Here is a 24927-nt window from a genome sequence, read left to right on the forward strand (position 1 = left end):
GCTGGCTGCGGTTTATCTTTTCTTTTCCTCTTATATTCACATTGTTTTAGATGGCAATATATTCACATAATCAGTGGTTTGTGGGTTTCTACAGCCTAACATTTAAACAAATAATATAAAGCAAGTAACAGTGTTCACTGAAAAAAGTATTACAAATATTACCTTCCTATTCCTTAATCAAAGTGCATGGTTAGAGAGCATAGTTTAGAATTGGTTTTCAAATTCCAGAAGATTAAACTAGCACAAATTACACATAAAATAAAAAAAAAATACTGATAGTTTTTCCATTCAGCTTTATAGATACCAATTGGGAAATATACCCCAGTATTTGTATCTGAATTTAGTTTCTCCAAAAAAATTCAAGTATAATGATTGAACTTAGTTAGTTAGCTAGCAAACTAGCTACTGATACAGATGCAAATGCAGATATACCTATACAGGGCTATTTAGCTTGGACAGATAGAAAGAAAGATTAGATAGATAGATAGATAGATGATAGATAGATAGAGATTTAATTTATAGAAACAGAGATAAAGATATAATCCCCACAAAAACTGGCTGGATCTTATGTCCAAAAGCGAAAAAGCAGAACCTGGAAATTCAATCAAATATTGGTGAATGTAAAGGCAATAACTTGATCAGAGATGGCAAACACCTGGTCCTAATGTTGTTACCCATCCTTATTTTTCCAGGGGGAACATCTCAGAAAATAACGACATTCTTTTCCCCTTCAGGTCAAAATCAGCCTGTAAGTAGTAAGTCCTGCTTTACCCTCATGGATGACCTTCGTATACTCATGACAATTCTATTTCCAGCATTTGGTGAAATGGATACTTCTGATGATCCTCAACCAAAAAAAAAACCCCTCCAAAAATAAAAATTAAAACAAAAAATGCAAATCTAATGTGGTGGCTAAAAGAAAGAATAAAAAAAGAACAACAAAACTAAAGCAACAAATAAAAATAAGCTTAACTGCATTGCTAGATTGATATAAAAAGTGATGAATACATAGAGGCCAAAGACAAATGGAAATTTGGAAACCTTGAAGATAAACAAGTATAAAACTAGTATTTTTTTTCCCTCTAGTGAAATTGAGCTTGTGTTATGATGGCTTCCTCAGGAATGGAGTAGAAAAAGAATGCTTAAACTCCTCCACTCAAAGGGTCTAAAGAGAGCCTTTGGGAGGAGGTGAGAGCCCAGAGGATTGACTGAAGTTGACAAGGGATAAAATGCTGTACAAAAAGGATTGGTAAATAGGCTTTATTTGCTTATTTCCCTTTCATAGCTTGTATGGCATTAAGGAAGAACAATCTTGACTAAAAAATTGAATTGTTAATCTACACTCAAGTCTGCTGTTCTAATTTACAAGTGTGATTAAAGAAAACTAAACTTAAACACCAAAACACAACATAAAAATGTAACTGCATTCCACGCTTTAAGGAATTCCCATAGATAATATTCCAAGAAAGATAAGCTCACAGTTAAATGTATAAGCAACTGGAAACACACACACACACACACACACACACACAAAGAGAAAGAAATCAATTAGTGGGAGCCAGCAGAAATAATAGACCAGACAAGACAAACAGATTCTCATAAGCATTATATGTGCATTTAATCAGATGTGAAATATCTAATAGCAATGCAGAATATAAGTAAAGAAATACACATTTGAAAACACCAAAAAGAGACTAAATATAACTAAATATTTTTATGGAAAGAATGCCCAATAGACTTTCTGGTAATGCAAACATTTAGTTTAAAATTCAATGAAGAGGGAATTATTGGACTATTATTGGAAGAATGGGAGTTAAATAAAATGAAGCACAGAAAGGCAAAATAATATAATATGTGGGAAAAATTTATAAAATTAGTGATAAAGTGAATTTAACTTTTTGTTTTGCATGGGCAGGCACTAGGAATCAAACCCAGGTCTCCAGCATGACAGGCAAGAACTCTGCCTGCTGAGCCACTGTGGCCCACCCTAACATATTTTTAAGAAGAGGTTATAGTTTAGGAGATTAAGGAGGCAATATACGAATAGAAAATTGACGCTAACTTTCTAGAATTGATCAAAGATACCCAACACAGATTTAGAATACCTGACAAAATCTAAGCAGAATAAATAAAATTTATCCATAACTAGAAACATTTTGTATAAACTATAGAACACCACAGAAAAAAGAACTTTACAATAACTAAATATGAAAGATCCAATATTGTTTGGATTTAAGTTCTTCCCAATTTATCCACCGATTCGAACAAATCTGTAACTGAGAATTCAAGATATAAGGGCCAATTTTGATTGCTGAATCATTATATAGATATTCTTTTTTGCTTTCTGGTATATTGGAGTAGACAGCGAGAAATATTTGAAATCTCTAAACAGTAATCCAGCTGCCTTGAACTCTGGTAATGATTGTATAGTCCTTATCTTCTGTCTCTACGATTGTAAAAACCTTGTGACTAACCTTCATTTATACCCAGTTACCCAGTTCTTCAATTTTAGAGTCTTGTGATCACTAAAGACAATGCCTAATGTTTATTAATGAAGGATCTTAGGTCAGCCCAGAGCTAACCTACTCCAAGTCCAAAGATATTGTCACCTATACCTCATTCCACCATTTTCTTACATATGTGTTCAAAGCATGTAATCAATCTGCACATGCTCAGTAATTAGATCATTTCTAATTATATCATCTGGGGCCACTATGTTCATTATTCTAAACTCTGCCCATCTTTTGTGTTAAAAATACTATCAGAACTACTGCAGTATGTGGAGGCAGATTTTGCATCAATAGGATATCTGATCTCCCACTATGCACCTAGTAATAAACTCTTTCTGTGGTGTCTCAGGAATTGGTTATTGTGTGTGTTGGGCAAAAGAATGCCCAGCCTTTGTCTGGTAACAATTCTGATCAAAATCCCGGCAGTCTCCTCTGTTGAAGCTGGCAAGCTAATTCTAAGATTTATATAGAAATGCAATGTACCTGGATGAATCAAAAGAATTTTGAAAAAAAAGAAAAACAAGATATAAGGCCTTACTTACCTGATTACAATGTAATTAACATGGGTTAATTTTATGGTATGTTTAAAAAAAACTAAAATTACTATGGCTTAGAGATTTAAAATGAGACATTTCCTTGGCCTTAGAACTGCAAACCAGCAATTTATTAAATTTCCCTTTTTAAAAGCCATTCTGTTTCTGGCATTTTGCATTCTGGCAGCTAGCAAAGTAGAACAGCAGGTCTCAGACAGATACCAACTGTAGAAGAAAACAAAGCATCAAGCAACAAATTTTCTCAAAACCCCAAGGATATCTGCACCATAAAACAAACTAAAGATAACTCAGTTAACTATCTAACTTGAAGGACAATTAGAGTAACCCAAGTGTCCATCAACCACAAAGAACTTTTATAATTTTCTTGTTCAAAAACACATGCCTGGAAATGTCAAGACTGGATGTAATTCGGGTTGCTACTTAAAACCATGCTCCCCGAATTGCAATTCTGAAACTCCAAGTAAATGTGTTTGTTGCTTTGCAGCTTAATTTGTTATTTCTTGGTTGATAATGTGTGAATTATATCTCAAAAGCTAATACTAAAATAAAATGAGAGGCATACTTGTGGTTACAATATGCTCCTGCAATTTAATAAGTCTTAAATGATAGTATCTGTTATACAACATGAATGATCAAATGATAGTATCTGTTATACAACATGAATGAACAATTTATAAGTTTTGCTAAAAAAAAAAGAGAGAGAGAAAAGAAAGATTTAATATATAATTAGAGTATTTAAGACAGTAGGGTACTTGCTTCCAACCAGATGCAATGGTTCTCCATTTGGAATGACCTTGCCCCAAAGGGGATATTGAGCAATGTCTGGAAACTTTGTGGTTTTCCAAACTGGTATGTGAGGGATGGTGCTTCTGGCATCCATTGGGAAGGGGGCAGGTGTAGTGTTAGCATTTTAAAGGTAGCCTTAAAACTGTAAGCAAGCTGTGATTTGAGTTTTAGTCTCACCAAGGAGCAATGTGTAAAGCGTGTACCCAGGCACAAATAGGCAGCAACTGAGCTATACATTAATTACCATTGTTTGTGTTCTTCCATCACCCCAGACTTGGACACAGCATGCCCCAGGTATCTCAGGATGTAAAATCTAAAGGACACAGCGAATAACTGAGAAAAGGAACTAATGAAGTTCTCTAGGCCTTGCTACTTGTACCCAAGATGATGATGATCTTTCTTTGTCTCTAATGGGTGCAAAGCCACAAGAAAAATCACTGAAGAGGCAGATTTGGGAAGGTTCTCCTGCCCTCCCACCTGCATAAATCAACCCTCATTTTCCTTCACAGCCTGTGCTGTGTGTTTGTGCATTAAGCCAAGCCCAGTGAGGAACTCACAATGGGAATGGGGGTGGGTGTCAGCTTTACAAGAATGTTGTTAGTTGCTAAACATCCCATGATACAGAGGACAGATCCTGGGGGGGGGGAAGGGGGGAAGTAAATTAAAGACAAACTATATCATTCTGCATTATAATTGGATATATATTTTTAAATTTCAGTATATATAAAACATATACAGGGTGGGTCATGGTAGCTCAGCTGGCAGAGTTCTCGCCTGCCATGCCGGAGACCGGGGTTCGATTCCCAGTACCTGCCCATGTGAAAAAAAAAAAAATATATATATATATATAATATTATATATATTATAGATTATATAATTTATGTGAATATAATACATACTATCAAATTAATTTAATATATTAATATATATTTAATATATTTTACTTCTGTATTCACCAGTTTTTAGGTAAAGTAAGAAACTCTAAAGTGCTCATGACATTTGGATTATCAAGTAAGTAACAGGACATTTTAACACTTCTATCAGAAATTAGAAACAAAATAAATCATTAAGTAAGTTTCTAATTTGAATAGCATGTTGGCCAAGTTTAACTAAATGGACGTGCATGCAATACCCAAATTTTCAAGCATACCTGGAAATTTTATTTTATTTCCTTTTTAGGGCATAAATCAACTGATACATTTCAAAGGATTTTTGTTATACAGACAAATTCTCTAACAGCAGTTCAATTCTAATCAAAGTCAGAAACAGAAAGGTAACAAAAATGCCTTTATTTAACCTGATATAAAAATAATAGAAACAGTTCAGAGGGCAAAGACTTACCTGGAAAATCAATGAATCCTTTTACCAAGTGTTAATGAAAATACCACACATAATTACTAGTGGGAGGTACCTAAGGGAGTTCATTCTTGAAGGTAATTATAATGTAAATGCTTATATTTTAAAAGAAGAATGCTAAAAGCATAATAAACTAGATGATCAGTTTACTAATTTAAGAACAAAAGAAATTTAAAAAGTAGAAGAAAAGAAATAATAATAGTGAGAATATTAAAAAGTGAAAGAGAAAACACAGATGAATAAAGAAGAATCAAGCCCAGTTGATGGTTCTTTGAAAAAGAGGGGAATGGAGCCAAGAGAGGAAGAGGTGAAAGCAGGGCAATGGAGAGAGACCTGCATGCAAAAAGAATGAGAGAGTCCTCTAGGAAGAGAAGCAGGGCATTAGCAAACAATACTGAGGATCAAATAGTATATTGCTATCTCTAGAGAAGAGGTTAGACAGATAATAAGGAGATATTATCTATTATTCTTTGCAAATATACTTGAAAAATCATATGGAATGGGAAAAAAAATCCTAAAAAAAAAATAACAAAACTACTTAACCAAATAAGTATGGTCCAAGAAAAACAAAATTACATGACTTTCAAAGACCTGAATGGTATGTTCCTCAAGGCTTAACAATGCTCCTATATGGTCAGAAATGTACTTTCTAATTAAGAATTCAGTGCTGTATATGCGTATTTGGTTAAGTGAAATGGAATATTTTACTCGTTTAAAAGGAATCCACTGGTGTTATTACATTTGCTTACATCCTATAACAATCTGTTTGCAAGTCAATTGCCCTGATTGATTGGGAATCAGATTCCCAATACAGTGAAAAAGACACGTTTTTGGACTTCTAAAGCTATACTAGAGTTTTTATTCCCCCATGTTTCTAGACTAAAATCCAGTTTCTGTGCCTAATCTGGAGGACCCTCTGAGGTCTGTGCTCAGCCTTCCTATTAGTCTTATTCCCCATCATTTCCCTATATGAGCTTTAATTATATTCAATTACTTCATTTCATGTTCTCCAGACATGCTCTCCTTACTACTGACATTGTGCATCTGCATGAGACTATTCTCTGCATCTGTATCATTTTCATCATCCAGTTGATGTCCCATTTTTCCCATGAGGCATTTTATAACCCTCGTATTTTCTCTAAATTTCCACCATAATGAATGTTTGTATAGCTCATTTGATCTTGTAAAAAGAAATAAAGTAGAGTTACTATAGCTAAGAAATTTAATGTGAGTTGGGAGGTCATTCTTATGCAAATCTCAGCCAGATCACAAACCGCCAAAGTATGCAAAACCTCAAGCAACAAAGTTCCTCAAACCTTAAGGCATTGGGACACTATAAACAAACTGCAAGATAAGGAATTCTGTAAACTATTAACCTGAAGGGCAACTAGGAATACCCCAAATACACACCAGCCACAAACAACTTATCTATTCTTCTTTTTCTTTGAAAGCCCTTTGAAACCCTTGCCTGGAAATGCCAAGGCAGGACAGGATTTGGGTTGCTGCCTGAATCTGTGCTTTCAGAATTGCAATTCTAAGACCTCAGATAAATACCTTTGCTGCCTTGCACTTTAGTTTGTTATTTCTCAGTTGACAATCTTTTATACTTAGGTGTCTAGAAAGTAGAACCCTGAAACACATAAGCCCTGAGTCCTTCAATTATTATGTACCTCAATGCACTAAGGAGTAAAGTATTTTCTACTATACATGGTTTTGATGTTTCCAAGTGTCACTCTCTGAGACATTTTCATTTTTTCACTGTTATTTTTGTTACTAATGATGGGCTTTCATATATCTATTTGTGTGCACTGATGTTGGAGCAGCATTGTTCACCAAAGATATTTTTATTGAAAGCTTGAAAAGTTCTGGCAATGAGAATAGAGGACAACAAAGCCAAGGTGTTTGGAGTAGGGAATGGGAATGGGAGATGCTGATGGTTTAGACTGATTTATATTTTACCCATTTGTTCAGTGGCTGTTTATACATATATGTGTCAGTGTGCACAACTAAAATTAATGCTCCAGTAAAATTTCCTGTTATTACATGTCATGAATCTCTGGGTTCGCTTATGAACAATAGAAAATATTACATGTTTAAGACCATCAAGACCAGTAATTTGCTTTGTCTCTAGAGTAAACAAGGTCTCCCTCCTTTCTTTCACCTTAACATCCTTGAGGCAGGTTACATAGGAAAGGAGGGAGGAGGAAGTGACCCCAAAACCCATAACAAAAAGTTCATTTTGATGCACACACACTTACCTATGGCATGCACACATCTACCGAGCACCAGCCCCCTCCCTGTATACCTAGCCCTCACTCAGATCAGTACCTGAAAAGAACTAATGAAAAGTAGAGCTCATCAATCCTTTATTAGCATAGCCAGAGGGGGATGGGCCCCTCCAAATCCTTCTAATAAGGATCCTGACCTCAGATGGCTTCTCTTCCTTTGGAAAATTCCACGCTCATCTTCCTTCAAGCATGTACTTTCACTACCTAATGCGTACACACTGGCTAGTCTTTGAGTTCTTTGGCTGTACACACTGATAGTCCTCAAGTTCTTTCTAACAGCTGAGTCAAGAAGCTTCATGGCATAAACCTCTGGTTGAAGTCTTGACTTGACCAAGAATTTCTGGGGCTCTCCGGAATCCAGCAGAGAATTCCCAGGGCATTCTGGTATTGAGCTTATTAAACTATTTGTACACATTGTCTAGTCTTTGACTTGTAGGACTGAGTCAAGAACTCTCAGGGCACCAGCCCTTGGTTGATGTCTCAATTTCTCCAAGAACTCCCGGCCTCATCCTTAAAGTGTCGTATCTATAGGAGGTCTGCTTTCCTACTGTGAAAATTATGAAGAACCTGACAGCAGTTACTGCAATGAGAAGCAAATATTTCGCAGAGAGCACAGGAGATAATTATGCACATTGGCCATCATTCTGTTTCTAAGCTAAGGTCAGCCTTAAAGCCGTGGGACATGCTTCCTTCTGTGATAATCTTGGGCTCAAGAGCTTGGTAGCTTAAATATCATCTCATCTGAATGGTCTGCCTTGGCCACCCACTATAATAACATTGCTTCTCTCTCTAATTCCCTTTTATCTGTCTTTTTTTGTTTGTTTTCCTTATAGATCTCAGTACTATATGAAACTATCTTTCATTTATTTGTTTGCTATCTATTTGCTCTCACTAGAAGATAAATGTCATAAAAACAGGGTCCTTGTCTATCTTGTTTGTTGCTCTGTTCCCAGTCCCCAGCACCATTTAGATAATCAATAATTAGCTGCTGAATTAATAAATGATCAAACGCATATATCAGTTAAAATCTTACATTTTAAAGGATAATGCAGAGAAATTGTCACAAAATGAGGAAAGCACTTACACCCACATAAACACACACATACATTCAACTTTCCTACTATGTACCTTTCCAAAAATACTTAATCTTTTGGAGTCAACATATGGCTGTTTCAGTAAAAATCTGCAACAAAAAAGAAAAAAATAAAGTTAAATCATCTTGAGTGACATGTACATGGAAATTCATTCATGACACAAAAAATTCATTAGAAATACTTTTACTGATTGCAACTCTATTCATGTGGAAAGGTAGTATATTCCAAAATCTTGCTACTCAAAGTGATGATCCAGTGTCTTTGGTATAATTTGGAAGCTTGTTAGACATGTAGAATCTTGGGCCCCATTCTAGACCAACTGAATCAGCATCTCCATTTTAATAAGCTCTTACCTTTTTTTTATGTGCCATTTTAAAGAATCTACTGGTTTTATTAGGTCACTCTTCCATATAGCGTGCTAATGTCTGTACCAGTTTAACATTTATAATGAACTGGGGAAACTTAAGTTGTATCGATAGTCACTATGGATAACTATAAACAATTAGCATAGTGATGTACTTATGGTCCCTCCATATTTTCATTATGGCACTAAGGCTGATAGGTACTTGAAAAAAATGCAGTAGGCTACATGATTAACTTAGAAAATTGTCCAATCGCCAAAACAGAAATAGCTGAGTTAGGGATAATGGTATCATATATTGTATACCTAGATTTTATCATTACGGAGAAACAATAGGAAAAAGTCCACCTACTTACTTTGCAGCTGTTATCTGATCCTTTACTTCCACTGAACCTAGGCGTCGATGAATCTCCTGCAAAATTTTCAGGCCCTGGAATCCACTTCCTCTGCCATCAAATCTTGCTATAATGACATTATCTGAGTCGATAAGTACTGAATCCCAGTCCATGTGGAACTTATCTGTAACCAGCTGTCCTCCTGGTTCTTCATCCCTACAAACATCAACACATCAAACCAAAACAAGAGCAACTGACATTCTGGTAGATATTTTAGCATTCACAATTAGTTAACAAAAACAATGGGAAAGAACTCAGACAGACCTATATTGACTATTAAACTTTCTATCAATTTTTGATGATAAACTTGAAGGGGTAAATGCTATTTGACTTTGTGACATTTAAAATGAAATTTCTCTGAATAAAATGAAAAAATTGAGCAGGAGAGATTCATTTAACTCATTTTTGCACAGAAGAAAAATGACAGAAAATATACTTTCCATAGATATTCCTAAAGGATGATCTGTAAGTTGACAGGCCTATTTCTATTAGATTTCTTCCTGACATTATATTTTAAAAATTTCTTACAATTGGTACACAGAGGCCAAAGTGTCTGAAAGAGAGAACCAAATATGGAGGATTGATAATAATTTAAAAGTAAATGTACAAGTTTAAAGAACGTCAGACTCAAAAAGAATACTGTACTTATATTTCCTGAGTTCTATTTTTGGGGAGATGGGGGAATTCTCCCTAAGGAGAATTTAAGCACACAGTGAGAAAAAATTCCAATTCGTCATGAAGTTGACAGCAAAAAACGCAAGCAGAGGCACATATTTTTGAAAAATTTGAAAGCTAGAAGTAAAGAAAGACACACAAATTATAAAGCGTGAACATTCCCTCTAGAGGCAAAAGGTAATACGATTTTAAAATCTCAGATTAGAATGGTATTTATTATTTTATTGTCTATAAAACAGGAAAGAGAAAAAAAGCAGACTCATAAAATCACACCAGATAACTCCATCTACATTCAAACTTAGGTATAGTTTCAATAGGCAGCTGTCCAGGTGATAGGTTTGAATGGTCAAAAAACATCTAACTATGAAAACACCTCCATTGTTAGTTGGGCTACATACTAGAAACCTTACCCTACTTCCTCTTCAAGGTAAAGGCACCAACTCTCCTGCCTTCATGCTTACAAAAATGTGTAACCTAGAAGCAGCCACACCCAAAACCAATCCCCATTAACAGACTTATTCTATTTGCTAGACCAACAATCACTGGGTAACAAATGGCACTAGACAGATACGGGAGTTGCATGGGCTGGGTGCCTTGGGTAAAGTTGGAAGTAGTGAATAAGGAAAAGTGAACATTGTACAACTAAAAATTTGTTGAATTCCTTCTGTGGTCTAAGTACTTAAACTTTATTATCTCATTTGCTCTATGCTACCAAAAAATAAACAAATCACCTTTTCAGGGAGGCATTTATTACATGTATTATTACTCTTACATTGTTAATAAAGAAATTGGATTGGAAATGATTTATTCATGCCACCCCAACTCCCTCCCATCCCCCACAGCTAGTGTTGGTACCGCAATCCAAATCTAGACCTGCCTGGTCCTTCTGCGACGTTTGTAACCTTATCTCTTGATCATGGTAACTGGAAATCAGTTATTATGCAAATGTGCATGCTCTAACCTAGAATTCAGATGGACTGATTCAGAGTTAAGTCTGGGATTGGTGTTTTCTCTATTTCCCCAGTTACTACTGATACAACTAGTAGAAAATTTGAGAACTAGCTTGAATCATCATGCCCAGCAAAGTTTCTAGCACATGTGGACTACAGCAAGTACTGGTTGAATTAGAGATGCTTTCAGGGAAAGCAGATATAGGGAAAGAATGGAAAGACTTTTAAAAGCCTTGAGCTAGTATAAACACATTGTATTTTGAAGCATGGTGATTTATTGTAGAGATTAGAAAGCAAAACATGACTCTTGGAGGATGAGGTACAAGAATTAACTTCAACTTGTAATACAAAGCTGTGAGTTAAAACACCAGTGTCGGAGTCCCACCTTTACTCAGAACACTGACAAAATATTAATACTCTGACTCAGTTTCTTTATCTTTAGAAATGATTTAAAAGTGCCATACTGTCACCCTAAAGGGATTTTGTGAACATTAAATGGTATAATGTATTTGGAAATAGTTTATGAAATATAATGAAGAATGTAAAACTATTATTAAAGTTATGGTACAGGGCCACGGTGGCTCAGCAGGCAAGAACGCTTGCCTGGAATGCCAGAGGACCTGGGTTCATTTCCTGGTGCCTGCCCATGTATAAAATAAATAAATAAATAAATAAATAAATAAAAATTTATGGTACAATAAAGCCAGTATTAAGATTTTGTTTGAAGCCATTTTTTTTTCTGATATTGAGTATACTTCCTGACAATTAAAAAAAATTAGACAACTATATATTTTAGCTAGCTGGGCAGAAATTAGACTAGGCAATGTTTGTGGATAAAGACATCATGCGTCCTGAGTGAGCTATTATGTCAGTGGGATTGCCATTTTCTGGATGGAACGACGATATTAGAAGACTCACATGACCATAAAAAAGTAAATCAACAGTCATATTCAGGTGATTAGGGGAGTATTACTAGCTTTTAAGGCAGGGTTGTCCAACTTGACTCACTGGTAGCAACTCTAAAGTACTGTTTAAAAATGCTTGTTAATTTGAAAGATACAATTTATTTTGACCCATTGCATTGTTCACGGCTATTTCAGGAGTTCACAGCTAAGTTAATTTTAGACAAAATGTAAATTCCACAGACATTTTATGGGAGAAAAACAAATTATTTTAGAAACTAGTTTCAAATAAAGCACATTTTTCAAACTTGCAATTGGTAAAATGTTGCACATTTTTCAAACAATAATCTTCAATCCTTTACTCATGCTTTCAACAGCTAGGGGAAAACAAAATGTCACTCTCATTCTTTTCCAAAACTGCAATTTGTTTTAACTTCAGCATTGCCGCCTTGTTTTTGCAAGGTTTTAATGTTGAAACACTGCATGCCAGCAATACATCATCAGCCAATTATTTTAAATACATTCCTGTGTCTATTTGGATTGCACTGTTCTTTCTGTTTTGGTGTATGATTTCACAATGAGTTATAAAAGAATATGGGCTGTGATGCAGGTATTGCAATTATAAGATATGAGCCAGACACTTAGAAGGGTATGATTAAAGTCCATTGTTCATAAAATATTGAGCAGATAACACTAAACCTGCTTTGCTAATATGGCCAAATAATTGCTACTGATTCAGGAGGTAGAGACAGTATGATGCTTGATGGCAGATGGCAGTCTACTGCCAACCAATCCTGGATGTTATAATTAAAGGGTGTAATTACTTGGGCACGTATTGGCCATATAGAATAAGGTAGTGCTCATTGATTTGATTCCAGTTTGGTTTTCCCTGGGTTTCTTCTTCATCTTTTATTCTGCACTATTTTACTTTTCTCTCTCTGTTTTAGAAACCTCTGGGGAGCCATAATTTGGAGGGTGTTTGAGGGTTGAGTGTAGGGACACAGTATTTTTTTTTTAAGTTGTCATGAAAAGAACAATTCCATCTGTTCTAAGTGGAAAGGTCACAGCAATATGAAACTTGTCTATTTCCTAGCACAAAGAGCAGAATCAAATTAAGACTATAAACTTCTCTTAGAATGTAAGGTCTCAGAGAGCAAAATCTCTGTCTATTTCAATTCCTTCCCCAGCGAATGTGTCCCTATGGATGATGATTTCAAGATTTGTGCATAAAATAAAACATGAAAAGGATGATGAATAAAATAAACAATGTCCAATAGATCTTTAAAATGACAGAACAAGTCACCTGTTTATGGCATAACATCATCTATATCAAAGCTGAATTAAACTAAAGAAGCTAAATTCAGATTACATGCTTGGCCAGGTTTACAAAGAGCCATTTAACTTCATGTAAAAGGTGTTGAGTTTATTTTCAGAAAACAAAGGTTTCGATCCTGGTTTTGTTACTGATATGCTGAGTTACCTTAAACACTTACATACTTTTAAAATTACTATTTTCTGATTCTCGAGAGGCGGGGCCAAGATGGCAGCTTAGTAAGATACGTGCGTCTTAGTTCCTCCTCCAGAGCAACTACTAGGTGAACAGAAACAGTGCAGAACAGCTCCCGGGGCCATGGCAGGGAATGGACACACAGCGTACCCCAGTCTGCACGGGCTAGACTGACTGCGAGACTCTGCTGCGGTGAGATCCCCAAGCAGCGTGCGAGTCCCCGAGCCACGGCAGCTGGCGGCCGGAGCACCTCCCTCCCTCCTTCCCGGGCCGGCTGAGAGTCTTGGAGAGGCAAGTTTCCCAAGCCGTGGCGGCAGGCGCCCCTCTTTTGCGGGCGGCTTCCTGGACCGGCTACGAGTCTCGGATCAGAGGGCTACCCAAGCTGCGGTGGCCGGCAACCGGTGCCCCTCCTCCGCGGGCGGCTTCCTGGTCCGGTGGTGAGTTCCCCAGGCTGCGGCAGCTGGCGATCGGCACCCCTCCAGGAAGAGGAGGGAATTTCCAACAGTGGCAGGGACTGGGTCCAACCAAAAACCAATAGGGGCATTAATAATAGGAGCCACAGGGTCCCCTCAAGCCGCGGCGGATGACGCCCCCACCACGCGCGGCCTCCCGGACCAACTGAGAGAATTGGATCGGAAATCCCCAGGCCGCAGAGAACGGTGACCGGGGGATCCCTTCCAAACACGTGAGACAAACGTGTGCCACGAGCGCCACCTACTGGGCAGGATAAGAAAAACAGAACCCAAAGAATTCACAGAAAAATCTTACAACCCGTTGGGTCCGACACCCAGGGAAATCTGACTAAATGCCCAGACGCCAGCAGAAGATAACGGTCCACACTCAGAAGATTGAGAATATGGCCCAGTCAAAGGAACAAACCAATAGTTCAAATGAGATACAGGAGCTGAGACAACTAATGCTGAATATACGAACAGAAATGGAAAACCTCTTCAAAAACGAAATCGATAAATTGAGGGAGGACATGAAGAAGACATGGGTTGAACAAAAAGAAGAAATAGAAAAACTGAAAAAACAAATCACAGAACTTATGGAAGTGAAGGATAAAGTAGAAAAGATGGAAAAAACAATGGATACCTACAATGATAGATTTAAAGAGACAGAAGATAGAATTAGTGATTTGGAGGATGGAACATCTGAATTCCAAAAAGAAACAGAAACTATCAGGAAAAGAATGGAAATATTTGAACAGGGTATCAGGGAACTCAAGGACAATATGAACGACACAAATATATGTGTTGTGGGTGTCCCAGAAGGAGAAGAGAAGGGAAAAGGAGGAGAAAAACTAATGGAAGAAATTATCACTGAAAATTTCCCAACTCTTATGAAAGACCTAAAATTACAGATCCAAGAAGTGCAGTGCACCCCAAAGAGATTAGACCCAAATAGGCGTTCTCCAAGACACTTACTAGTTAGAATGTCAGAGGTCAAAGAGAAAGAGAGGATCTTGAAAGCAGCAAGAGAAAAACAATCCATCACATACAAGGGAAACCCAATAAGACTATGTGTAGATTTCTCAGCAGAAACCATGGAAGCTAGAAGACAGTGGGATGATATATTTAAATTAGTAAAAGAGAAAAACTGTCAACCAAGACTCCTATATCCAGCAAAATTGTCCTTCAAAAATGAGGGAGAAATTAAAACATTTATAGACAAAAAGTCACTGAGAGAATTTGTGACCAAGAGACCAGCTCTGCAAGAAATACTAAAGGGAGCACTAGAGTCAGATACGAAAAGACAGAAGAGAGAGTTATGGAGAAGAGTGTAGAAAGAAGGAAAATCAGATATGATATATATAATACAAAAGGCAAAATGGTAGAGGAAAATATTATCCAAACAGTAATAACACTAAATGTTAATGGACTGAATTCCCCAATCAAAAGACAGAGATTGGCAGAATGGATTAAAAAACAGGATCCTTCTATATGCTGTCTACAGGAAACACATCTTAGACCCAAAGATAAACATAGATTGAAAGTGAAAGGTTGGGAAAAGATATTTCATGCTAACAACAAACAGAAAAGAGCAGGAGTGGCTATACTAATATCCAACAAATTAGACTTCAAATGTAAAACAGTTAAAAGAGACAAAGAAGGACACTATCTACTAATAAAAGGAACAATTAAACAAGAATACATAACAATCATAAATATATATGCACCGAACCAGAATGCCCCAAAATACGTGAGGAATACACTGCAAACACTGAAAAGGGAAATAGACACATATACCATGATAGTTGGAGACTTCAATTCACAACTCTCATCAATGGACAGAACATCTAGACAGAGGATCAATAAAGAAATAGAGAATCTGAATATTACTATAAATGAGCTAGACTTAACAGACATTTATAGGACATTACATCCCACAACAGCAGGATACACCTTTTTCTCAAGTGCTCATGGATCATTCTCAAAGATAGACCATATGCTGGGTCACAAAGCAAGTCTTAACAAATTTAAAAAGATTGAAATGATACACAACACTTTCTCGTATCATAAAGGAATGAAGTTGGAAATCAATAATAGGCCAAGTGCCAGAAAATTCACAAATACATGGAGGCTCAACAACACACTCTTAAACAACGAGTGGGTCAAGGAAGAAATTGCAAGAGAAATTAGCAAATACCTCGAGGTGAATGAAAATGAAAACACAACATATCAAAACCTATGGGACGCAGCAAAGGCAGTGCTAAGAGGGAAATTTATTGCCCTAAATGCCTATATCAGAAAAGAAGAAAAGGCAAAAATGCAGGAATTAACTGTTCACTTGGAAGAACTGGAGAAAGAACAGCAAACTAATCCCAAAGCAAGAAAAGGAAAGAAATAACAAAGATCAGAGCAGAAATAAATGAAATTGAAAACATGAAAACAATAGAGAAAATCAATAAGACCAGAAGTTGGTTCTATGAGAAAATCAATAAGATTGATGGGCCCTTAGCAAGATTGACAAAAAGAAGAAGAGAGAGGATGCAAATAAATAAGCTCAGAAATGGAAGAGGAGACATAACTACTGACCTCACAGAAATAAAGGAGGTAATAACAGGATACTATGAACAACTTTACGCTAATAAATACAACAATTTAGATGAAATGGACAGGTTCCTGGAAAGACATGAACAACCAACTTTGACTCAAGAAGAAATAGATGACTTCAACAAACCAATCACAAGTAAAGATATTGAATTAGTCATTCAAAGGCTTCCTAAAAAGAAAAGTCCAGGACCAGACGGCTTCACATCTGAATTCTATCAAACATTCCAGAAAGAATTAGTACCAACTCTCCTCAAACTCTTCAAAAAAATTGAAGTGGAGGGAAAACTACCTAATTCATTCTATGAAGCCAACATCACCCTCATACCAAAACCAGGCAAAGATATTACAAAAAAAGAAAACTACAGACCAATCTCTCTAATGAATATAGATGCAAAAATCCTCAGTAAAATTCTAGCAAATCGAATCCAGCAACACATTAAAAGAATTATACATCATGACCAAGTAGGATTCATCCCAGGTATGCAAGGATGGTTCAACATAAGAAAATCAATTAATGTAATACACCATATCAACAAATCAAAGCAGAAAAATCACATGATCATCTCAATTGATGCAGAGAAGGCATTCGACAAGATTCAACATCCTTTCCTGTTGAAAACACTTCAAAAGATAGGAATATAAGGGAACTTCCTTAAAATGATAGAGGGAATATATGAAAAACCCACAGCTAATATCATCCTCAATGGGGAAAAATTGAAAACTTTCCCCCTAAGATCAGGAACAAGACAAGGATGTCCACTATCACCACTATTATTCAACATTGTGTTGGAGGTTCTAGCCAGAGCAATTAGACAAGAAAAAGAAATACAAGGCATCAAAATTGGAAAGGAAGAAGTAAAATTATCACTGTTTGCAGATGATATGATACTATACGTTGAAAACCTGGAAAAATCCACAACAAAACTACTAGAGCTAATAAATGAGTACAGCAAAGTAGCAGGTTACAAGATCAACATTCAAAAATCTGTAGCATTTCTATACACTAGTAATGAACAAGCTGAGGGGGAAATCAAGAAACAAATCCCATTTACAATTGCAACTTAAAGAATGAAATACCTAGGAATAAATTTAACTAAAGAGACAAAAAACCTATATAAAGAAAACTACAAAAAACTGTTAAAAGAAATCACAGAAGACCTAAATAGATGGAAGGACTTACCGTGTTCATGGATTGGAAGACTAAATATAGTTAAGATGTCAATCCTACCTAAATTGGTTTACAGATTCAATGCAATACCAATCAAAATCCCAACAACTTATTTTTCAGAAATAGAAAAACCAATAAGCAAATTTATCTGGAAGGGCAGGGTGCCCCGAATTGCTAAAAACATCTTGAGGAAAAAAAACGAAGCTGGAGGTCTTGCGCTGCCTGACTTTAAGGCATATTATGAAGCCACAGTGGTCAAAACAGCATGGTACTGGCATAAAGATAGATATATCGACCAATGGAATCGAATAGAGTGCTCAGTTATAGACCGTCTCATCTATGGACATTTGATCTTTGATAAGGCAGTCAAGCCAAGTCACCTGGGACAGAACAGTCTCTTCAATAAATGGTGCCTAGAGAACTGGATATTCATATGCAAAAGAATGAAAGAACACCCATATCTCACACCCTATAAAAAAGTTAACTCAAAATGGATCAAAGATCTAAACATTAAGTCTAAGACCATAAAACAGTTAGAGGAAAATGTAGGGAGATATCTTCTGAATCTCACAATTGGAGGCGGTTTTATGGACCTTAAACCTAAAGCAAGAGCACTGAAGAAGGAAATAAATAAATGGGAACTCCTCAAAATTAAACACTTTTGCGCATCAAAGAACTTCATCAAGAAAGTAGAAAGACAGCCTACACAATGGGAGACAATATTTGGAAATGACATATCAGATAAAGGTCTAGTATCCAGAATTTATAAAGAGATTGTTCAACTCAACAACAAAAAGACAGCCAACCCAATTACAAAATGGGAAAAAGACTTGAACAGACACCTCTCAGAAGAGGAAATACAAATGGCCAAAAGGCACATGAAGAGATGCTCAATGTCCCTGACCATTAGAGAAATGCAAATCAAAACCACAATGAGATACCATCTCACACCCACCAGAATGGCCATTATCAACAAAACAGAAAATGAAAAGTGCTGGAGAGGATGCGGAGAAAGAGGCACACTTATCCAGAGTTGGTGGGAATGTCAAATGGTGCAACCACTGTGGAAGGCAGTTTGGCAGTTCCTCAAAAAGCTGAATATAGAATTGCCATACGACCCAGCAATACCATTGCTGGGAATCTACTCAAAGGAATTAAGGGCAAAGACACAAACAGACATTTGCACACCAATGTTTATAGCAGCGTTATTTACAATTGCAAAGAGATGGAAACAGCCAAAATGTCCATCAACAGACGAGTGGCTAAACAAACTGTGGTATATACATACGATGGAATATTATGCAGCTTTAAGACAGGATAAACTTATGAAGCATGTAATAACATGGATGGACCTAGAGAACATTATGCTGAGTGAGTCTAGCCAAAAACTAAAAGACAAATACTGTATGGTCCCAATGATGTGAATCGACATTCGAGAATAAACTTGGAATATGTCATTGGTAACAGAGTCCAGCAGGAGTTAGAAACAGGGTAAGATAATGGGTAATTGGAGCTGAAGGGATACAGACTGTGCAACAGGACTAGATACAAAAACTCAAAAATGGACAGCACAATAATACCTAATTGTAAAGTAATCATGTTAAAACACTGAATGAAGCTGCATCTGAGCTATAGGTTTTTGTTTTGTTTTTTTTTTACTATTATTACTTTTATTTTTTTCTCTATATTAACATTCTATATCTTTTTCTGTTGTGTTGCTAGTTCTTCTAAACCGATGCAAATGTAAAAGAAACGATGATCATGCATCTATGTGATGATGTTAAGAATTACTGATTGCATATGTAGAATGGTATGATTTCTAAATGTTGGGTTAATTTCTTTTTTTCCATTAATTAATAAAAAAAATTACTATTTTCTCATTATGAGATAATAAGTGGTAAATGGTTAAGAGCTCATATCATCAGCACAGTACAGTTTTTTTAAAAGCAATTTTTTATCAGTAAAATTTTGGTTACAATTAATGGAAGGAAGAGTATTAGAAGAGTCATTTCCATAAATGCCCTATTGCATTACAGAATTTTAAAACTGCCTTATTGACAGTTGCATAACTTTGTCTCTTGGGGGATGAAAGGAGGACACATAGAACTGCTTATAGTCATCTCTGTTCTTTCTCTTACTAGACCTAATACAGCTGGATTTCAAACCATCAGGGCCTGGTAGAGCTCAATTCACTGAGAACCAGGTATCACAGTTTTATTTTAGGTGGCATGAGCTTAAAAGGCATGTATGTGAAAGGAAGGGATAGGAGAAGAATGGAAAGATAAAGGAAAGGAAAATAATTATGTGAAGTGCTATATCACAGTAAAATTGTAAGAAAGATTAGCTGTCAATGCTTCTGATTTTGTTCTTTAGGAGAAGATTCATTTCACACTAGGACATTAATTTTACTGGACAGTAGCTTTATACAATGTTTACATTGTCTTAATGTGAAACACTTGATAGAAATTTCATCAGTGGTGGTTTAGTTGCAGCATGTATATACATGTAAACTATCATGAATTTTTCCTTCTCTTTTATGCATATACACATATATTCATACGTCCAGATACATACATTGGTTAAGGGTCTTTTGAGCCAATTCTAGCTCTTTATTATTCTTAGATTTCTTTGCAAGTATTTTGTCCTATATGCAGAATGTCAGAATGAGTTTTTTTCATATATATCTGCTCCATTAGTTGAAGAATGACGTTACTTTTCCCCACATTTCTTACACACATTCATATCTTCTATTATGAACTTGGTAATATAATCTTCGATATTCTGACTCATGGTTTGTTCATAATATAATTTTGGGATGAATTCCTTTTCTTTTGAGTCATAATTAGGGAAGTATTTGATGTGGTCGAGGTTATTGATCCCTCCATCCAGAAACTGTTTTCCAGTTCCTGAGACATTGCCTCTGATGGTGATTATGATGAGGCTAGCTGATAATACATAGAAAACCAGGCTTACCAATTTATCTTTCAAATTGTATTAATCTCCACTCACTTGTATTAATATATTTGTATTCAGGGATCTTGTCCACATCATACATGTTAGAAAGATTGTTCTTATGACCTGTTCTCAGAGGGAGGTGGTGTCACAGTAGAAAGTGTACAGGTGATGTGGCAATAGACCAAACTGAGTTGAGCTCAGGCCCACTGCTTTTAGACAAGTGACTTTTCTTTCCTAAGCCTCTGTTTGTTCATCTTTGGTAAGAGAGATGATCATAATCATGCCTACTGAATAGAGTTATGCAAAGATTAAAGATCATCTATGTAAATTGCTTAGTGAAATGCATGCTTCATGGTCAGAGTTCAATAGTACTAACTCATTTCTTGCTAATGCTTTGGAACTTGACCTTATACCTTCCATTCCTGTCATACAAACTGAGCTCTATGATTTGGCCATTCCTAGCTAACTCTACACTAATAATTTCTATGCCCTTATACAATAACAGGGCTTCTCATGAAAGGGAGATATTGTCAGCCAAAATTTTCTTGACCTCTATGCTATGAATTTCACAAATACACATGATTCTTTTTAAAAATATGGAATGATTCTCGAATTTGCATGTCATCTTTGACCAGGGGTCATGCTAATCTTCTCTGTATTGTTCCAATTTTAGCATATGTGCTGCCAAAGTGAGCACTGCACATGATTCTTAAAGCTCTTTTTGTGTATGAACTATTACAGAATTCTACCTACAATAGTTTATATATATCACATATCCAAGTCTTTCCTTATATATATCAAAGTTACTTAGCAATTATTTTTATACTAATGAAAATTAAACATTTTAATTTGTCTTTTTGACATGTATATGATCTTAAATATATAGCTATTGAATGAATCCCAGTCAGTGTGTACTCAAGATGTCTCAGGAAAGGGGTTGGTGTCTTCCTTTTTAAATAAATTGCTAAAATCCAGGGTCCTTCTAAGAAACTCAGTTATAGCTTGATTTTAAATGAAGAATTCATTGGCATTTCCATTTATCTTTCTCATATTGGTCAACTGAGTAAATTTAAAAACTATTCATGTTGTTAGTTTTGTCTACATAAGAATCTGAAAAATGGACCTGCCAAATTAAGCCACTTTTATGACTCATCAAAGCCAATTTCTGAAAACTCAAGTTTTTCATGTGGTGTGTGTGTGGTTTGGTTTTTTGTGGTTGTCAAATTTTTCTTATTTGGTTTAGTGTAAATGGAGGGACAGTCACCTACATTACAGATGTTCTCCTTTTCACAGTGGCGGGATCTTTCCATTATTTTGGGAATGAAATGATGTGTACGTTTGCTTCTGTTCACGTGCATGTCTGCCCGGGTATTCGATTTTTTTCTCACTCATGGTCACGTATGTTTTGGTATGCGAGTGAAATTTTGTATGTTATTGTAACTTTGAAATCCCTCTATTCCTTTTTCCACACATGTGTAGTAAGACAGCCTGCTCTGGTATTATCTTTCTGGACTTTAGAATGTGTGACATAAAAACTAGGTCATCTTCTACTCCTCTTTCTTCTGGAGGCACTATGTTTCTTTACATTTATTTTCCTTTACATTATTATTCTTTATATTTAGAAAACTGCTCAGAAAAAAAATGATTTTTTTTTAATTGTAACTTTGGGACTTGGAGTGTGGGAGGGCATTTGCATTAATAAAACTGAACCTTCCCCACCTCTTTCCTTTACCCCTCCTCCCACTTCCCCACCTTTCTTTCCTGCCATTGCTAATAGAAAACCTTAATCATGCTGTAGTCATTTTCTGTCAACTGAAGGCACTCTTCCTTGTCGTGAAGGGAGTTCTACCTTATTTTGCTCTTTGGTTTCTCCTGAATGGAAGCGAGAGAGCGGCTTCTTAGCCTGATGCAAAGACTACATGATAGCTATCATGAGACAGTGAAGAAAGAGCAGAATCCAGTTTTTAAATTAACTTACTTATATTGTAATAGGAAACCAAAAACTGACAAGTTTATCAGTACACGGGTTTAAACATGGAACAGCCTGGATATTAATGAGCCAACTATAAAACTCCAAAATGGACTGCTAATATTATCCACACAAAATTAACCTCGGGATAAACATCTTAGACAGCACATGAAAATATCGGAACACAACCAATAGAAAAGGGCCTCAGGGACATCTTCCAGACAGAAATTGTGCAATAAACGGGAGGAAGCTCCAATCCCCTAATCATCTCTGCTGTCAAAGTCTTACTACATTAATTTTTATCCTTTGCCAGTTTTGACTTGGGATAATTTCTAACAGAGTGAGTGATAAAATAGAAAAGGAAAAGAGCTTGGTGATCCTTACTTCCAGTTAATGGGAAAAGCAGTGCCATCACAGAGATAAGATTGCCTTTGATCCATCCTCTTGCCTTTAACGAGGGTCACACCTAAACCACTCAGAGTCAAAAGAAAGCTTAGCACATTTTTTAAACAGACCAAGATAGTACAATTTGCCCTATTCTTTATGTGTATATGCACTTTCCTTTTACAGCAAGTCTGCTTTAGATGTGATAATGGTAAATACTTTACATGCTGTCTTAATGATGTGGGAGTATTCTAGATCACAATAGGAAAAAAATCTGTATCTTTAAAAAGAAAGAGATGCAAATCTCCACAACAATCTTAGATTTCTCCATTTTTCTGATGAAGAATATAATTCAGTGCGGAAATGGTGTGATTGTAACATATTGAGGCATACAAAACATGGGTATACAGCAGTCACATATATTCAGGAATTGTAACTGTTATCTCTAAATTCTGAGATACTGAGCTATTTGTATATAACCTGTCGTTCCCTGAAACTTTGGGTATTTATGTGACACCTGAAACCCAGAGTTAGAGAAATGAAGCTACGGTTGTCAGCATTAATTCATTCAGCTAGCGGCAAAAAAGCTGAAAAAGTGATCAGACTTTGTCTAGAGATGTGAATGAAGCTGATCTGGATAGGACTAAGGAAATCAGAATACTGGGTAAAGGATGACATGGCTCATATTTTCAACCTTCAACCTCTGTGTGAGAGAAAAGGGAGAGATGTTGATTTGGTGAACATTTATATTGTGGGTAGCACGTTATCAAATTTAACTTGTATGGTCAGTTTACTTGAACACCTTAATTACATGGAATCTTGAATAGGGAGTGAGATCTTGTTGGTTAGTACAGGTTAGTGTGATGCCCGATATATCCCAGAGTAATTTGGGCAGAGAATAAAAAAGTATTTGCAAAGTCCCCTTGGTGGACTGGGGAGAAAGGAAGAAATATTCAACTTTCCCATCTGGGGAATTCCTGATATTCTCGCAAGCAGTGGGGACAACCAATTCAATAGGCTGAGCCCTCAATCTTGGGGCTTGCTGCTGTGAAACTTGTTCTTAGCAAAGGAGAGGCTATGCCTTCTGATAATTATGCCTAAGTGTCACTCCCTGAGAGCTTCTTTTGTTGCGCAGCTGTGGCCTCTCTCTCTAAGCCAACCTGGCAAGTGAGCTCATTGCCCTTCCCCCTACATGGGACATGACTCCCTGGGGTTAAATCTCCCTGGCAACATGGGACAGGACTCCTGGGGATGAGCCAGAACCCAACCTCAATTGCAAGAGAAAGCCTTCTTAACCAAAAGCAGGAAGAGAGAAATGAGACAAAGTAAAGTCTCAGTGGCTGAAAGATTTCAAAGGGTCAGGAGGTTATCCTGGAAGTTATTCTTATACATTATATAGATATTATTTTTAGTTTATGGTATATTGGAGTAGCTGGTGGGAAGTACCTGAACCTCTTGAACCATGTTCCATTAGGCTAGATTCTTAAAAACTTTATACCTATATAATTTTACAGTGTGACTATGATTGTAAAAACCTTGTGTCCAATGCTCTTTCATCCAGGGTATGAACAGATGAGTAAAAAAAAAAAAAAAAATTAAGGACCATAAATAAATAAATAATATGGGGGAGATAAAGGGTAAAAATTGGATAGACTGAAATACTGTGGGTCAATGAGAGGAAAAGGTAAAGTGTATGGGATGAATCAGTTCTTTTTTTTTCTCTATTTCTTTCTCAGAAGTGATGCAAATGCTCTAAAAATGATTACAGTGAAGAGTACACAACCATGTGATGATATTGTGAGTCATCAATTTATAATATGGTTGGACTATATGTGTGTGGCTATTTCTCAATAAAAATATTTTTAAAAATAGGTATATGTCAGGGATTGTAAAAGACTTATAATACAGGGACGGATTCCAACTATATATTAACATTGCAACCTGCAGTTCTTTCTTTAGTATATAATCATGGCATCAATAAGGTAGGATAAGTTTACATTACAAGTCAATTTATCCA

The 24927-nt window shown here is 36.2% G+C and overlaps 1 protein-coding gene and 1 non-coding gene across 2 annotated transcripts in view; both read right to left on the reverse strand.

Moving 5' to 3' along the window:
* The window catches only part of DPP10 (dipeptidyl peptidase like 10), a 696759-nt gene that overhangs the window by 15929 nt on the left and 655903 nt on the right, over positions 1–24927 (reverse strand). Inside the window, exons 20-21 of the mRNA XM_077151923.1 lie at positions 9306–9500; positions 8623–8677 (exon numbers count right to left, since the gene is read on the reverse strand). Coding sequence (XP_077008038.1) covers positions 8623–8677; positions 9306–9500 — 250 coding nt within the window. The remainder of the gene's footprint in view (positions 1–8622; positions 8678–9305; positions 9501–24927) is intronic.
* Positions 21148–21254, reverse strand: LOC143678396 (U6 spliceosomal RNA). Its single transcript, XR_013173208.1, has one exon. It is a non-coding gene; the product is annotated as a U6 spliceosomal RNA (small nuclear RNA).

This window comes from Tamandua tetradactyla, chromosome 3 (genome assembly GCF_023851605.1).
Source record: "Tamandua tetradactyla isolate mTamTet1 chromosome 3, mTamTet1.pri, whole genome shotgun sequence".
Classification (NCBI taxonomy): domain Eukaryota; kingdom Metazoa; phylum Chordata; class Mammalia; order Pilosa; family Myrmecophagidae; genus Tamandua; species Tamandua tetradactyla.